The 16622-nt window shown below is 41.2% G+C and overlaps 1 protein-coding gene across 2 annotated transcripts; it reads left to right on the top strand.

Annotated features, from left to right (window-relative positions):
* Positions 1-7902: 7902 nt before the first annotated feature.
* On the top strand, positions 7903-16257 carry nr2f1a (nuclear receptor subfamily 2, group F, member 1a). Of its 2 annotated transcripts, none has more exons than XM_028577213.1 (3): positions 7903-9259; positions 10662-11186; positions 15032-16257. In XM_028577213.1, the coding sequence occupies exons 1-3, from the start codon at positions 8827-8829 to the stop codon at positions 15304-15306; spliced, it is 1233 nt and encodes a 410-aa protein (XP_028433014.1). In that variant the 5' UTR covers positions 7903-8826; the 3' UTR covers positions 15307-16257. The 2 variants fall into 2 exon arrangements, with proteins under 2 accessions (XP_028433014.1, XP_028433013.1); XM_028577212.1 differs by having other exon boundaries at positions 7904-9259; positions 10659-11186.
* The last annotated feature ends 365 nt before the right edge of the window (positions 16258-16622 follow it).

The raw sequence follows: 16622 nt of genomic DNA, 5'->3' as shown, positions 1-16622 counted from the left end.
GCCCTAAATTACATCTCAACCGATCTGTCGCTTGCACCACACCGACCATCCCGCTGTGTTTCCGAACGCCTGGCCGCCGTGTCGCTCTCTGCCTGCGAGGAGACACAACACAAACTCAGTTACAAAAGGGCAAGGTTAGCTCCACCGAATCACTCAGACTCTGCTTCACGTTTCACAGTGAAGTGAGGAGAAGCTGGCAGTGACAGTGTGTGTGTGTGCTTCAATGATCACTGGACACCTGTGAGTCACATACAGTAACAGTAAGACAGAAGCCACACCTTGCACACTGTAAATGGTAGCTTAAGGTCCTGTTGAGTTTTATTAATGTGCAAATGATGATTGGCATACTAAACAGTACTGTATGGCTCGACTGTGGTCGCTCTCTTCTACACCCCCTGTTAGGAAACAAATTGTTCATTTTTGCGCTTTAAAATGCAGCTCTCTATCTCTCTCTTTTTCTACTCTAAAGGGAGACAGGTAGCACAGCAGCTGATATCCATGGCTTTTAAGAAGGATCTTAAATCTTACACCTTTGTCATTCTTTGGCCGGAGACATCAAACAGGTGCTATGAATAATTTATCTTAAGAGTTTCACATTGATAAGGTCACAATCTGCCAGGTCTGGACACTAAACACAGGCCACCTTCACTTCACTGTCTTTTTACACACATGTGCCAACACCAGACACACACTCTCAAACAAACAAAAAAAGTTAAGAGCGTTTTGTCCATGTGTGTGGGTGTGTGAGATAAAAGGGCTATATTTTTTGTTTTAAATATTATTGTGTGTGTGTGTGTGTGTGTGTGTGTGTGTGTGTGTGTGTGTGTGTGTGTGTGTGTGTGTGTGTGTGTGTGTGTGTGTATGCACTAGTCAGTGTTTTCAATTAGAAATGTGTGATTAAAACACAATTGCTGTGTTATATTTTAGCATAATAAATAATATGTCACAGATGTTTAGGAGGGTTGGAATTAAAGTACAACTTTGATTGCAGCTTCGTATCCCTATATATATTCATTTATGGCAAATCATATTTTCCAAATGTAAATAAATAAAGATGTGTTTCACTCAAACTGCCTCTGGGAATTTGTGAGGAAATCATATTGTTGTTGTTTTCTGTGATGTAAAGGAGACTGCACCAGTGTGCTCAGTCATTCTCAGCTCCAGCATGCTGATGGTTCAGCTACACTACATTTCTAATTAAGCCCCTGCTGTGTGTTGGTTTTGAGGGGGGGACATTCGAGAAAAAATAATGCAGATGCTGACATGACGCCACTCTAGTTACAAACCAAAAGTTAAATAATAAAACAAGTTCAACCAAGTGGGGGCAAACTGACCCAGTGTTAGTGATCCTTGCAAGGCATCTCAACCAACAGTGTAAACATTATTCTGTCACCAAAAGAGAACTCATTTGTTATCCTCGCTCATCTTCGCTCACTTTCATATTGATGTTAATTTACTCAGCATAAATATTAATGGGTAAACTCTTTTTAGTGACAGGACACTTATTGAACGGCAAGATATATTTTTTTTTTGTCTCCCCCTTCGAAAGCACACACGGAATCGCTCCTCTACTGTGTTGACCCCCCCTCCTCTTCCCTCCTTCCTCTCTCTCTCTCTCTCTCTCTCTCTCTCTCTCTCTCTCTCTCTCTCTCTCTCATTGTTCACTCCCCTAATAATCGCAATACTTCTTAAAATTGTTTTGCACTCTCCTGTGTCGGAGGGTAATCTCGCTCTTTTGTCGCTGAGCTACATTTCTACTGTGTGTTGTCGGATAATGTGAGGATGGGATGAAAGGTAATCTGCGTGCAGAATTCCTAAAGCTCCCTTATCCTTGTTGAATTTCTCAAGAATTCCACCTTTGCCCTCCGGTTTCCCTGAAATAAATTACTTTAAGGTCGAGATGCCTTCACGCTCCCCCGTTTGAGTCCCGTTTTTTTTTGTTTTTTTGCCTTCTTTAAACGCAGTCAAAAAGGTATTATATCTTATTTTAATTCACTTTATCCCTTTAGGCTGCGGCGCTCCCTGGATATGTCACATGCACTTGGGGAGTAAGAATAAATGATTTCCCAAACTTGCATTAAAAATAGAAGGCACAGTGTTGTGTTGATCGTTTATGATTACAATGCTGCATTAAGTTGACACAGTAATATAAACAGGCCGTGTTTAAACCTAACTACCGGCCAGTGATAAGACCGTGTCAGTTCATTTTCTGTTCTGCTTAGTTTACTCTGTGTGTTTCGGCTTAGCTGCTGATTGATATGCGCTGGGCTTTCCTTCACAGTGGATCTCTAAGAAGTACACACGCTGTTGAAAATCTGTTTCTCTTCATCTAGCTTCTGGTACTTAAAGTTTGTTTTTTTGGTGTACTACAAAATTACAGTGTTTGCACTGTGGAACCACGAGGGTTTGGGTGCTAATGGATTTATAATCTCCGTCTCTGGGACCATCCAAAGTAATTAGCACATGGGCTCTAAAGAAATGATGGTTAGTGAGCAATAAAGCTCAAACTCACTCAACTTAACTCCAACCTCAAGCCTAATTGGGAAAGTCATTGCAGTTATTGTCCTCAATTATAGTCTGGGATGCAAAAACCCTGGAAAGAGACTTCTATTCATCACGTCTGAATCTGAAGGATCTTAAATCTCTGGAGAGATTCAAAATAATGAGGAAATAGACAATAATGTCTAAATACAAAGTAGGATGATACAAATCGTGGGGTAATGCATTTTTACAGCTAAAGTCATTTCAGGGCAATAAGATAACTTAAAAAAAAAACAATTATGATGAAATAACATAAATGAACAGGGCAATTGTAACACAAATGAAGTTGAAGTTATAGCTACTCTGAATATAGACTGATGTTTGCATCTGTCGGTTTTAAACTGATATGTAAACTTGCCATGTTTTGGGGGAGATCCTTTTCAGTTTCCAGTAATAATTAATCGCCACGCTGCCTGTTAAATGCGTCGGTCTTAAATGGCTGTAGCCTATAGGCTCAACGATATTTCCACTATTTCTCACGAATGGCCTTTCCATTAAGAGCGATTAGATTATGTCTATTGAAAGTTGCTGATCCATAGAAAAAAAAATCCAGCGGATAAAAGGCGATTTGAAGTGACCTTCTCGTCCCTTTCACACCAATCTGAGCCCCCAGAATAATTTGGGGATCAGATTTGGACAAAAAGAAGCCCCCCCCACCCCCCCCACACACACACACACACACACACCCCTCCTCCCTTTTCAACACACAACCACTCAAAGCAACAAAACCTACATTTAAACATTAGAATGAGTTTTTTTTTTTTTTTTTTTTTAAATTAGGACTTGCAAAAATGAATGTTAGTGTTTGTTCTATGTCAAGCGCAGTGCGCACCGTGAAACCTTTTTTTTTTTTTCCCCCCCCCCCCCACCCCGTTCCATTTTATACTTAAAGGCTGAGGCTTTAGAGGTGTTGAGAAAAGTTACACTAACTTCACTGTAGCAACTAGGTTATCACTTATAAAACCGTGTGAAATCACTGTTGTTTCAAACTGGTCGAAGGCATTCATGTTATTTTATATTTGACGATGTTAGCGTGATTAAAAAAGAAATTCGCCCCATCATAAAGCAGTATGCCACTGCAGGGTTACTGCTTCCATAAAGCAAATAATCCGGATGCAAAAGCAAATTATACTCAAAACGTATCGTTGAAAGATAGATAAGAGACTACATTTATGTGTTATCTTACTGTATTATCCATGTGGCATATGTTGTATAAGATAGTGAACATCTACATCTTGTTTTTTAAACAAAAAACACATTGCCCTAATGTCAGTGAGCTCATATGGTCGGAAAATGTAACAATATATAATACAATACTACAAATTAATCTCCACAGAATAACAGGGGGAACCGTGTAACGTCAGCGGCGCCTAAGTGTTTACTCACTAAATCTTAAACCACTTAATTATTAATGAAAAAAAAACTTGGAGACAAACTTCTCCTTAATACACAGAAGCACAGTCCAACCACTGTAACTGTCATTTTAAAGGTTTGGAGCTGCATCTTATTTTCACACATGCTCGATTTGACTATTAATCAGTGTCTATTATTCCAACAAACGGACAGGACCCAACATTGAGTTGTGTAACGACGCTCGAGGTGTCCATCACTTTATTGGTTTTGGTTGTTTAATCATTTTATTTTTGCAGGCAGACGTTAAAAGTCGCGGGGATCAGCATCATGGATGTGGCCCTTTAGCCCGGCGTCCAGAAACATAACAGTAGTGTGCACACAGGAGGCGTCTTTCAGCAGAGGCCCCCTGGAAAAGCGAATCAACCTCTAAACCCATACAATGTCTATGTGGCTATATACTGTGCTTGTAACCCTGGTGTGCTCACACACAGTCAATAATAACAGACCCTCGTTCATTTCTAAATCCCTACATCCATTTGCATCGTTTTAAATGCTCTAAACGCGTCCTTACAGTCTTGTGTTGTTTAATTGGGGGCCTTGCACTTATGACCTCAGGGTCTTGCCAACCGATTGTTCTGCTTGTTGGTTTCAGCCGTTTTGAAGCTGCATTTTTGAGTTTAACAACGTCCTACTGTATCTGTGTCAAAAGAGCATCAGTTATTGATTATCACAGATATGGCAAAACTGTTATGTGCTCTGTATCCCTATACATGTTAACAAATAAGTTCCTTTGACAAAGCTATAATACAGGGGGAAATTTAAACAGCCATAGATAATCTGTGGATTATTCAATTTTGATTAAAAATAGAAAAAGTCAGATAGAATTTAAATATTCCAAGATCCCTAATTATCTGTTGCAGAGCAAAGCATGAGATTACAGTAAGGCGGCTGCTAATGCGCAAATGCATCCATTACCTGAAAGACATGTTTAATAATAATGTGATTATGTAAGTCTTTACACGTTTTCAATCATTTAACAGATTAGTCATATTTTGCTGTCCAAATAAGAATAGGTAGAATACTTAGAGAATTGGAAATGAAAAATAAATGTTTCTTGGCTCACGTGAAATGATTGATTAGCATGAACTTTATGCACCCATGAGAAGATAAGAAGTTAAATGTTGTTATGTAAGGTTATTGTACAAACTGATCGACCTAGAATAAGCGAACCTGGCCTACCGTACTACATCATTTATTTGAAATCAGTTTTCTTTGCAATCCCTTTACATCGATAATGCTGCTTTGATAAATCCCATTGTATGTCATCTCACATTTCCTCGCTGCAGTCTTTTCTCACATACAACGTGTTCTTGCCGGTGCATGAGATTTTGCGCTAATCTGTAATATTTGCATCTGACAGTATTGTGGCTAAACTGGCTATTGGAAAACAGCCTAAAAGATGGGCAACGGTTGGTCTCCTTGATCAGCCTTTTAATCCGGTGACACTATCGCTGAGACAAACAGCCTGCTATCGATCTTTTCATTATGTGCTCAAACAACAAATAGCCTTGCAGGTGAGGGACGGGACGTGCAAAAAAAACGCTCCTATGTCCAGCGGTACTACAAGCAGCCTGTAATAACTATCTGATGTACAAATCAGTGAGGGCAGCAGGAAAACGGGGGGGCGACGAGTCTCATAATCGGTGATGATGTGAAGAGAAGATGCAACTGTCCGGTATTTAAAAAGTTGGGACTCTGACACTGCCCGGGTCGGCTACATGGTTTGAAGTTAACGGTCCTGTGGAGTGACACAGATAGCCTAATGCGGTCTCGCATTCGGAGCCATGCGTGTGTAACGTAGGAGAAGTGAGAAATAAATATTGTACTTGCCTTATCGGTAGCTGGTTTTATCCAGGTAGAAAGCTGCTCCTCTACGGGTAACCGCCGTGGCTGGTGCTTCTTCTTTTAATGTCCTGCTGTCCACTTTCTGCTTTTTCTCTCGCCGTTTCCCAGCTTTCTATTAGAGCCCCTACCCTGCTCCCATTCGCTGCCCCTCTCACTCTCCTCTCCTCTTCTCCTGCGGAGCCCCTTTCCAATCTGTGGAGTTAAATCTTAATGATACACTTACAGAAAAAAAAATTCTTTGTCCGATTTAATCTTATTGGTTTCACCTTTTCAAAGAGCTGGAGATATGGCCGGGGAGTTTCAGTGGAGTGTCCGAGACAGGGACGGGAGAGAGAGCTCTTGTTGAATACTTAACAAACAACCCATCCCTCCTGTGCGTTTCCAAAGGTGGCACTTGCATATTTACGCTCCGATATATCTGCTAATATCTTTGTGTGGTTAAAGATCTTCATACAACAACTTATTTGTATTAAATCATAATTTGATGTATTACGAATGCTTATTCTTTTCCAACATGGTGTATTACCATGTTTTTGAGATGATTTACGCACATCATTTGGACTTTATGTTTCATCTAAATCATATGCAATCAAAAAACTAGCGCACTTTTGGGACTATTATTATTGTGTTGTAATATAATTTATATTTATTATTGTTTTTTGAAAGTTTTTTTTCTCCGTTATACAACCTTAACATCAAAAGGCTGTACTTTCTCCAAAGAAAGTAAAAAAAAAAGAGAAAAAGACCAGAGGAAAAGCTACGCAAAATTGGGGCTTATTTTATTTTTTAAATCAACTTTTAAGTTTAAAAAAATCACGTTTGGGGACTTGTGCATGCATTAATATGAGGTTGTAATTGTACAATGTACGCTAGATGGCAGCGCGATCCAGACATTTTTGAGTTGAGAGGTAGTAAGCCTGCAGAAACCCTGATACAAAAAAGCCGGAATCCCCATGCAGATTCCCATCAACTTCACATGATTTAGAATTACTGTCATTATTAAGACATAATGTGACACCAGCTTAGTGATTGTGGAGACTACAGGACCTCGGTAATTATTGAATATTGCTTATTGCTCCGTCTAATTTTAGAGATTTTCGGCCGCTGGCACGACATCCCGTTTGTATAACACACTGTCTTTTATGCATCATTCCCCCCCCAGTTGACATTTTCCTCCCGTTTATAAGCTCGTTTTGACTAAATTGTAAGTTTTAATCAGCGAGACTGTGCCGATTACAGACGAGGATGTACCGCAATGCGCATGCCAAAGACAAAACAACGTGTGGAAATATAAATCCGCTTCAAACCAAACATGGCATCCGTTAATTTTATAATAAAGATACGAGTCCAAGACAAACCATTTTGAAACTTTGGGGAATTTCTGAACCAGAGTGCCCCTTTTCGCCGCTGCGCACAGTTTTGGGTTTATTTGTCGTGCGTAAAAGCTTTGTCCCCCCCTTGCCTTTACCCCGCTTTTTCTGCTATTCTATTCAGGGTTTCTTCCTCTTTTTGGTGACAATAGACGGCCCATACTAATCAGGTTTCAAAGTAAATAGCAGCGCGGGGCGAGCTCAATGTAAATTGTGCCTGTCAGAGCCCCCCAGTTCCTCCAGCCGTAGATTGCAACACTGCAAAAAATATCCATCCCCTGACATTAGTCAGTTCCGTATTGAGTCTGGAAATCTTGGATTTACCAAAACAGGAGACCGAATCTTCCATCGGGGCAAGATGCTTCCACTAGTTTCCAATGCTAATCGACCTATCACTGTAAATGTTATTACATCCATTGTTCATTTCTAAAGGAATCCCCCTGCATACTCTGCTTTATTTCATGATATTGACTCCTAAATATGCTACAAACAACTTGGACTGCGATTTGAAACAAGCGGAATTCTATAAACTGCAATTGCATTTTTTTCTACTGTGTTTTCAGAAAAAAATATAACATTTCAAGATTCGAACACGAGACCCAATGACTTATCGAGATGGACATTTTTTGCAGTGAATGAACGGAGGGGGACTCTAACCAATGGAGAGAAAGAGAGGGCTTGGCTATAACCTTAGCCTCCCATTTTCTCTCTCTCCCTATCTCCCCCCTCTCCTCCTCTCCTCCTCCTCTATGCAGGGCTCTGGCCAGTCAGTCGCCTTTGATTATCAGTCTCCAGCAGCCCCTCTCTTGGCTCCTTGACATGAGCACCATATAAGGCGCAGCGATCTCCATAGAAACGTGTCAGTTTCAATAGTAGTGTCAAAGTTCACTATATACAGACATTCGCGCAGATCCCCCGTTTCGGAAACATTGCTCTGCTGGTCCTCCCGTTTAAGCGCATTCATTTTTGGGTCTCTCCTTCTTCTTGCATATTCTATTAGTTGTTGGTGTTGGTCTTCTTTTTTTATCTTTTCTCTTCGTATCTCCATTCCTCCTGCTGGAGCGAGGTGAAACTATACATGGGCACTTCATTCGGCGACGCGGTTTTCTTTCGCTGCTGGGCGAGATGATGAGCTTTATTTAGTATATAGATGTAAAAATCCGGCTCTTCAGTTTTTCCTCCCCTCCTATACGGCGAAGACGGGAGTGCAAAGGAGCAAGGGGAAGAAAAGAGAAAGGAATTTATCTCCGCAGCACTTTGGATCGCGTGTCTTTCCAGCAAAAGGTTTTTTTACTCGTTCCTGCGTCCATCTGATTCGCTCCTGCCTTTCCTTTGTGGCTATTTTATATCAAACTGCAATTTGTTACGACTGGACTCTTGTTTTCCTTCAAGATAGGGATTCCTGAATGGCTGGCTGCAATTTACCCTGGAACTGGCCTCCCGACACTTGCATATCCTGATCGGGTGCCTATTCAATCGCCCCCCTGTATTTTGAATGTATTGATCGCGTTGTACTCTCCTTCTTACCCCATATGAGATTGCGTGTTCCGATTTGACTTTGCACTGCCCCGTCTTTTCAGATCTCATTTTTTTTCTCCTGTACGCTACATAAACACCGGCGATCATTTCGCTTTATAGCACTTTCAGGGGCCGAGATATGGCAATGGTAGTTAGCGTCTGGAGAGATCCGCAGGAAGACGTGGCCGGAGGACCTCCGAGCGGCCCCAACCCAGCAGCGCAGCCGGCGAGGGAGCAGCAGCAGGCGGCGTCGGCGGCGCCGCACACTCCGCAGACCCCCAGCCAGCCGGGACCCCCGTCCACACCGGGGACCGCTGGGGAAAAGGGGAGTCAAAATTCTGGACAGAGTCAGCAGCATATTGAATGTGTGGTTTGCGGAGACAAATCGAGCGGCAAACACTATGGCCAGTTCACCTGCGAGGGATGCAAAAGTTTCTTCAAGAGGAGTGTACGGAGGAACTTAACATACTCATGTCGTGCCAATAGGAACTGTCCCATTGACCAGCACCACCGAAATCAGTGCCAATACTGCCGGCTGAAGAAATGTTTAAAAGTGGGAATGCGGCGGGAAGGTGAATATGCTTTTTTAAAGCCACTCATGATTACGCATCCTAGTAGCAGACGAACAGGGCTGCCATGTTGCATTAAGGTCACAGGCATATGGCTGGGCATACTGCAGTCTCCATCCATGTTTTTTAGGGATGTTTGCATGAATAATTAGTCTTTCTGCCTATGTAAGAGAGGTAAAAGGCCAGTGCAGCTATGTTTGTGAATGCAGGTCGCCTGAACAAAGCGGCTCGTCTAGCTGACCCTTTTATTATGTTTCTCATGCAGTCTAAATTGTACTATTATCAAGCAAAGGCATTCGGTCTAACAGGCCATTTTTTACGTATAGGTTTTAGAGCAGAAGAGGGGTCGTGTGTATGTGTGTGTGTCTGTCTGTGTGCCTGTGTGTGTGTGTGTGTGTGTGTGTGTGTGTGTGTGTGTGTGTGTGTGTGTGTGTGTGTGTGTGTGTGTGTGTGTGTGTGTACAGTGTGCAAGGCTAATAGTCCCTTCCACAAGTATGTGCAGTTTACTAATTTATAATCGTACAGTAGGGTTTGTAATCTGTGTGTGAATGTAGAATGAACACACTACAAACCCACGTCTCTCTCTAGCTCCTCATACTGACTAGACAGCTGAGCCACACTGAATAATGCCGCTAAAGTTGTTCATGGCTCATTGTTTTGCCTGGTGCATTACAGGCCGTATAACTTTCCTCTGTATGTCAAGTGTTTAATTCCAATTCACGCAAACATCCCATATTTAAAATTTACTATTTGCAGTACAAACTACAAGCCCTGATTTACATTAATATTTTATTTTTTAAATATTAAACAACAGCTGAATTCATTTTATTCCCAGTTGACCTTTTGATGTGGGTAAAATGTGTGAATGTGATTGCATTAAACGGTAATTATCAATCATATACGTAATATGTTTGGCCACGATGAATAATTATTAATATAAACAAAACCCCACGTAAATATAATGGTAAAGTAATCAGTGGAGGCTGCTGCATGCAAAATGCAAATACGCCTTAAAATACTTACAATACTACATGTGTTAAATGTACTTTAATTTATAGAAAAATATGTGTGTTTACTGTATAAAAGAGATTGTATTTTCATTTTGCATACAGTCCATGTAGCGTGCAGTGCTAAATACAAATGCAAGCAGTGTGAAGGTTAGGGGACACAGCACATCTGTTTTGATGAGATGTTTATGCTGTTAACGTATTAATTTGCTCTTACAAACGGCATAGACTAGTCAATATGTTTTGAAAAAGCGTTCTGAAATTAGATTTCAGTACATGCCGTTTTACTGAGGAGAAACACACAAGCTGTAGCTTGCTTTGCGGTTGTACTGCTCACGAACAATGTTTATCAGTCCGGGATGCACATTTCCTCTTTTTCTCTCTCTTTTTGTTAGCGGTTCAGCGAGGACGAATGCCTCCAACTCAGCCCAACCCAGGCCAGTACGCGCTGACGAACGGGGACCCTCTGAATGGCCATTGCTATCTGTCCGGATACATCTCGTTATTGCTGCGGGCCGAGCCTTACCCGACGTCCCGGTACGGCAGCCAGTGCATGCAGCCCAACAATATCATGGGCATCGAGAACATCTGCGAGCTGGCGGCTCGCTTGCTCTTCAGCGCCGTGGAGTGGGCAAGAAACATCCCTTTCTTTCCCGACCTGCAGATCACCGACCAGGTGTCCCTTCTCAGGCTGACGTGGAGCGAGTTGTTTGTGCTTAACGCGGCCCAGTGCTCCATGCCTCTGCATGTGGCCCCTCTGCTCGCCGCGGCGGGCCTCCACGCCTCCCCGATGTCCGCGGACCGCGTCGTGGCTTTCATGGATCACATCCGGATCTTCCAGGAGCAAGTGGAGAAGCTTAAGACCCTGCACGTAGACTCGGCAGAGTACAGCTGCCTCAAGGCCATCGTGCTTTTTACATCAGGTGGGTGTCCGACATGTCACATAGCAACACTATACACACTATAATCAAATGGGGCCTAGTTGCAGTAACGTTACTGGGAGCGAGGCTCCAAACACTGTGGCACCGAGAATATGGCTGTCAAGTATGGGCTGGTCACAAATCTGAGTTTACGAGATGTTTGTGTTGCCGATGGAATAGCTATTTTGTCAACAGCTTGCTACATATCCACTTACATACATTCCCATGTCAGTTGTAGCCGCAGCATAAGACGTGTAAACAAATCCAGATTGAGTGAGCGCATCAAGTTATTGTAGTGTAACACTCAGTTCAGTGCGCTGTAAGTCGGATATAGTTGAAAATGTCATATATGTAAATATTTTATAATTGTTGAGTTTAAACTTTTTTGAACACGTCTGAGCCGAGAGCGACCTTGTAGGTTCTTGTCCATACATTTTGGAACAGGTGTCAAATAATCGAGCGTAAAGATGAAATAGTCTATCACTGTGTGATATATGACAGCTGATGCATTTATAAGTGTTGGTGCATGCTTTTATCCTTGTTTTGCGTGCACAAACACATGTCTTGGGGGCAAGAAATAATCCTTAGCAGACTGAGATCAAAAAAAGCTGATGGAAGTTGACTCATATGTCAGTGCATCGCTTCTGTAGGACTCAGAGCAGCACTGCTGTATAGATTGTTTGTAGATTAATCTTAGCTGACCTATTAATTTACCTAAAGTTATTGAGGATAGTTTCTCTTGTCGGACACACTTTGAAAAGTCATCAGCAGCTATTTCCAAAAGTAACCTACATTGTTGATAGCTTAATTGATGGCTGACTGGGGCAAGGTCCTAAAAGGTCCTCATTTACTCTCGGTGCGTAATTTAGATGCTATTTTGGAGTTGGTTGTGTACGCGTGGTGCCATTAGGCCTGTTATGTCAAGGGAGTCCGGTGATGATTGGAAGGAAAGGGAAAGTCTAAACTCACTTACAGGCCCCAAACTACTTTAGAACTTACCTCAAAGTTTTGACCTCATTGTCTCATATTTGGCCCATTTCAAAATTATGTAACACAGTTGTACTTATCCTATAATTGGACACGTTCGTCATAAAATATTCAGTTTTACTGTAGTTTTCAGATTTGGAGATGTATTGAAATTATTCCCCCTTTCAATATGCCTAGAAAGCGTCACAACTCCATTTTATATTAAGTGGTTACACTTATCTTCGAGCATATTTCAATAATTAGTGTTTATTATTTACTTAACGTCACAGGGATGTGCAACTGCGTATACACATTGCTTTTACTGTTTTTTATATCGCATTATATTATATTATATTTAATTATATTGTATTCTATTGTTGATATATTATCTAACACAATATTAACATGTTATGTAGTGTGCATAAAGCAATAATACCAACGTATAATTAGGATCTAAATTATCCAAAATTTTAATGCTCACCAAACTTGTAAAAAGGAACTTAGAGATTGTATTCCATGCTACTAAACCACCTTCAACATTACATTTCCCTTTTTTGGCGAATATTACCATAAATGTTTTCTTTCAGTTAGAGAACTTTCTATGTTTCTATATTTTTAGTTTCAGGAGCCATAATAATTACTTTTGAGTTTTGGGGGTTTGCAACTAGTTTAATTTGACACGCTAAAATTTGAAGGCACACTGAGAGATAAATATATGTTTAAACACAAATAAATACGTACTTTGCCTGTGTTGTGACATCCTGTTAGATCCAATTTTCCGTGTGCACTGACATTTGGCTATATTTTCCTATTGCACGGCGTTTCAGTAATTCACCCCAGATTACCCAGAGAAACTTCATACACACATTAACATCCTCCATGTTTTCCAACAAATCATTTAGTTAGTCTGATAGGCTACAACTGATGTTGGCTATAACAAGTCATGTGGCACTTTGCCAAGACCGGCGTGGATTGTTTGCCTTTAATAACACCAGACTTGTCAGTATTTGATGCATAAATAATGGTGGCCAGGCTAAACCATTTCACCACAGACAGATCAGGATCATTGTCTTACATGAAGTCCGTATATCCACGTGTGCACGATGCAGTGTGTGCCTTTGCCAATCTACCACAGAAATAGTCGTTTGCGAATCTGGAAGCTATCTGCTCCCATGTCTCAGTCTATTGAGGCAGTGGGGTGCAGGGTTGCAGGCAGGCCTAATGGAGAACTATGGGGTGTCTTTGACCAGCTTTCTCTTGATGCGTAAATTCAAATGCAGCCTATTCCCTGTAATACCTCGAACTCCCTATATCTCTGCATTGCAACATTCAAGTATTATATTTTACCAGAAATGTCCAAATGTAATTAATTTCAACCTTATTGATTGCAGTACATTTTAAAAGGGACACTCAGCGTTAATCCAAAGGGATTTGCATACATGGAGCTTTGACCGGCCGGACTAAGGTCACAGTAAATCACCCCGAGATCTCAGCGTTGCCCCCGGGTTCATAAGGTTATTGTGTCTGGCCATAGTGAGTTATAGCACCGCGGAATCACGACTAGGCTTAAAAGCCTCTGTCCTGTGTTTTATGTATTAGTGCTTGAAAACTAAAGCTGTCTTTCTTGTGTAGTTTCTACAAAAGCACAGCTCAATACAGAATCTTTTGAGGACAGCCTAGACTCCATGTGGGACCATATATGCCAGCGGTTATGCTGCTTGCTTTTACAGCAGTTGATAGAACACGTCTGCTTGGGTTGTGTGGGAAAAAAACACTGCTCTTTATAACGGGCTTAAACGTCGTACGACACTAACAAGCCTTATATGATTTTGTCTATACTGAAGCATGGCTGCACAGGGCTGCATAACCCAGCAGTGAGCACCAAAACACGCGTCTCGCCTGCGTTGTTGCACAGGCTCATTTTGTGACATTTTATGTCGCTTCTGCGTGACTATTGACTTCACCTCCTCTAATAAATTTGATTGCTTCCAGCGGCCTGTCCTATAGGCTCCATCGAAAAACAGGCCAAGAGTGGTCTATGGAGAGAAGAGCGTCGAAATGACTTAACAGCTTACTGCAGAGTAATTAGGTCACATTACATCCAGTGTAATTTCAGATTCATCAGTGCCGTTTATGTTTCCTTATACTTGAATCCCCAGAGTCCAGACATCAAGAGCAGTGACCTTTATACCCTACCTTTCGCCTTTGCTCCGTTGCCCCATCAGTTCTTCCTCAACCCGCTAACAACACTGCTTTCATGACATTTAACTCTATATTCTTGTTGTTTGTTGTAAGAGCAGGCAGAGCTATCCTCCACTGACTTGTGCATCCCCTACTCCAGCAGCAAGCCCCTTGTTTATTCTGTATGACAGTCCCACTCGCTCAGTGTGATGTAGCATGTTTGGCCAAGGTGTTTGTTCATTCCACTTTGTCAATAACACGTAAAAGGCTGATGTTGAATGATAACCAGAGTGCGTCTGCAGGACATAAATTGGGTATGGCAAGGTGTGCACTTGCCAAAGCTAAGCCCACATGAGGCTAAAATTGTCCATGTGCTTTTGTGTTCATAATTTGCACAGAAAATATTAAGCGAAATTGTCAGCAGTGTAATTTGAGTTGTATACATTTAAAAAATATATATATATATATATAATGGAAAAGTGATATGTGTATTTAAATACAACTGTTTATTTTCTGCAAGCTTGGTGACCTGAGAGTCTGATTTAATTATATAATATTTTAATAATATATATTGTAGCCAAAACATATTGTTTCACTGCGACATGTTAACGTTTAAGAGCAAAGGGACACAATATGTTGTACCTTGAGGTATTTGAGACGTGACGAGCCTAACCACAGGGTTTTTGGTGTGTGTTTCTCAGACGCTTGCGGCCTGTCGGATGCTGCTCACATCGAGAGCCTACAGGAGAAATCCCAGTGCGCTCTGGAGGAGTACGTGAGGAGCCAGTACCCGAACCAGCCCAGCCGCTTTGGGAAGCTCCTGCTGCGGCTGCCCTCTCTGCGCACCGTCTCATCGTCGGTAATCGAGCAGCTGTTCTTCGTCCGCTTGGTAGGTAAAACTCCTATTGAAACCCTCATCAGGGATATGCTATTATCCGGGAGCAGCTTCAACTGGCCTTACATGTCCATCCAATGATCCTAATATGAAAGTGGAAAAAAAAGAGGAAAAAAGGACCAAAATTCTGCACCCCTCACCCCATCCTCCTCCAAGAAGACTATATATAGGACCTTTTCTGAGAAACTTGGAAGACATTACTTTTTTTCTGTCTTCTGGGACTGAGATGGAATACATTATGTACAGAAAAATATTGGAACTGGACTTTACACCTGTGTAAATCCACCCTCATCGTCAAGAACAATACTTTTCATTTTGTAAAATACTAGTCTTTATTTTCCTTTTTTTGTAAAAAATACAAATAAAATGAAAAACATCATATGCGCAGTAAGAAAAAAAGAATCAAGACTTAGCGGGAAAATAATGTTTCCAAGCAATTATAAGAATTGTCCTGTGTCTATGTACCTCTCTGTTTTGTATTTTTTCTGGTTCTAAACCAGGGTTTCTGTGATTCTATACTAATAATTTTTTGATATAACCTTTTGCTTCTTATAATGAGTGCGATATATGTTGTCGAAGCTATGTTCTCCAAGAATTAAAATTGAAGTGAGAATTTAAAAACAGAAAAATAAAGAAATTTAGACAAATAAGAAACAGTCTAATCGCTATGACAATATCACCACTGATGGTTGAACTTTTTCCCCAATTGATAACGATGGACCTGCAACAGCAGCAAACTGACCTCCAGGACATTTTTACTGAGAGGACGTCTGGGGCGCCTTTCCCCGGGCCATGAGTGCGTGTGGAGTCGATCATCAGTCAAAGAGGAGAGACATGAAAATCAAAAGCACTTTTAATATATCATTTCAAATACATTTTGTTTGTTTCGTCTTGAAAATTTTCATTGTTTCTTGAATTTTATTGGTTGTTGCCTTCAATTTGCTTACTCCATGATGCAGCTTTTTGCAGAAGGGTCGGTTGATGAAGTTGTGTGATGGTGACTGTACTATTAAAAAAAGAAATAGGCAACAATGTCTCATTCTCAAGCATTTTCCTGGAAGCAAATGTCAACATTCTCGGTCTTATTTTATATCATCTGATGGGATTTGTTGTCTCTGTGCGCTCTTGGTTCCAATAAGTAAAGCGCAAGTGCAGCTTACAGTTACTGAATCATTGCCTTGTACCGAAACATATAATTCTGAATACACTGCTTGCCTCTATTACACCTATACCACTAAAAAACGAGGTGATACACGGGATTAAGTGTGGTAATTACACAACATCCTACATTTGAACTGACCCAGTGACATAACTGGCAATGCTAACACAAAGGAGGAGAGGCTATAGCTACATGAGGAACTACAGCACTGAGCTCTCTGCCAGCCTGTGAGCGCATT

The sequence above is a fragment of the Perca flavescens genome, chromosome 5 (genome assembly GCF_004354835.1).
Source record: "Perca flavescens isolate YP-PL-M2 chromosome 5, PFLA_1.0, whole genome shotgun sequence".
NCBI lineage: Eukaryota > Metazoa > Chordata > Actinopteri > Perciformes > Percidae > Perca > Perca flavescens.
Note: the sequence above shows the minus strand (reverse complement) of the source record. Positions and strands in the feature narration are given on the sequence as shown.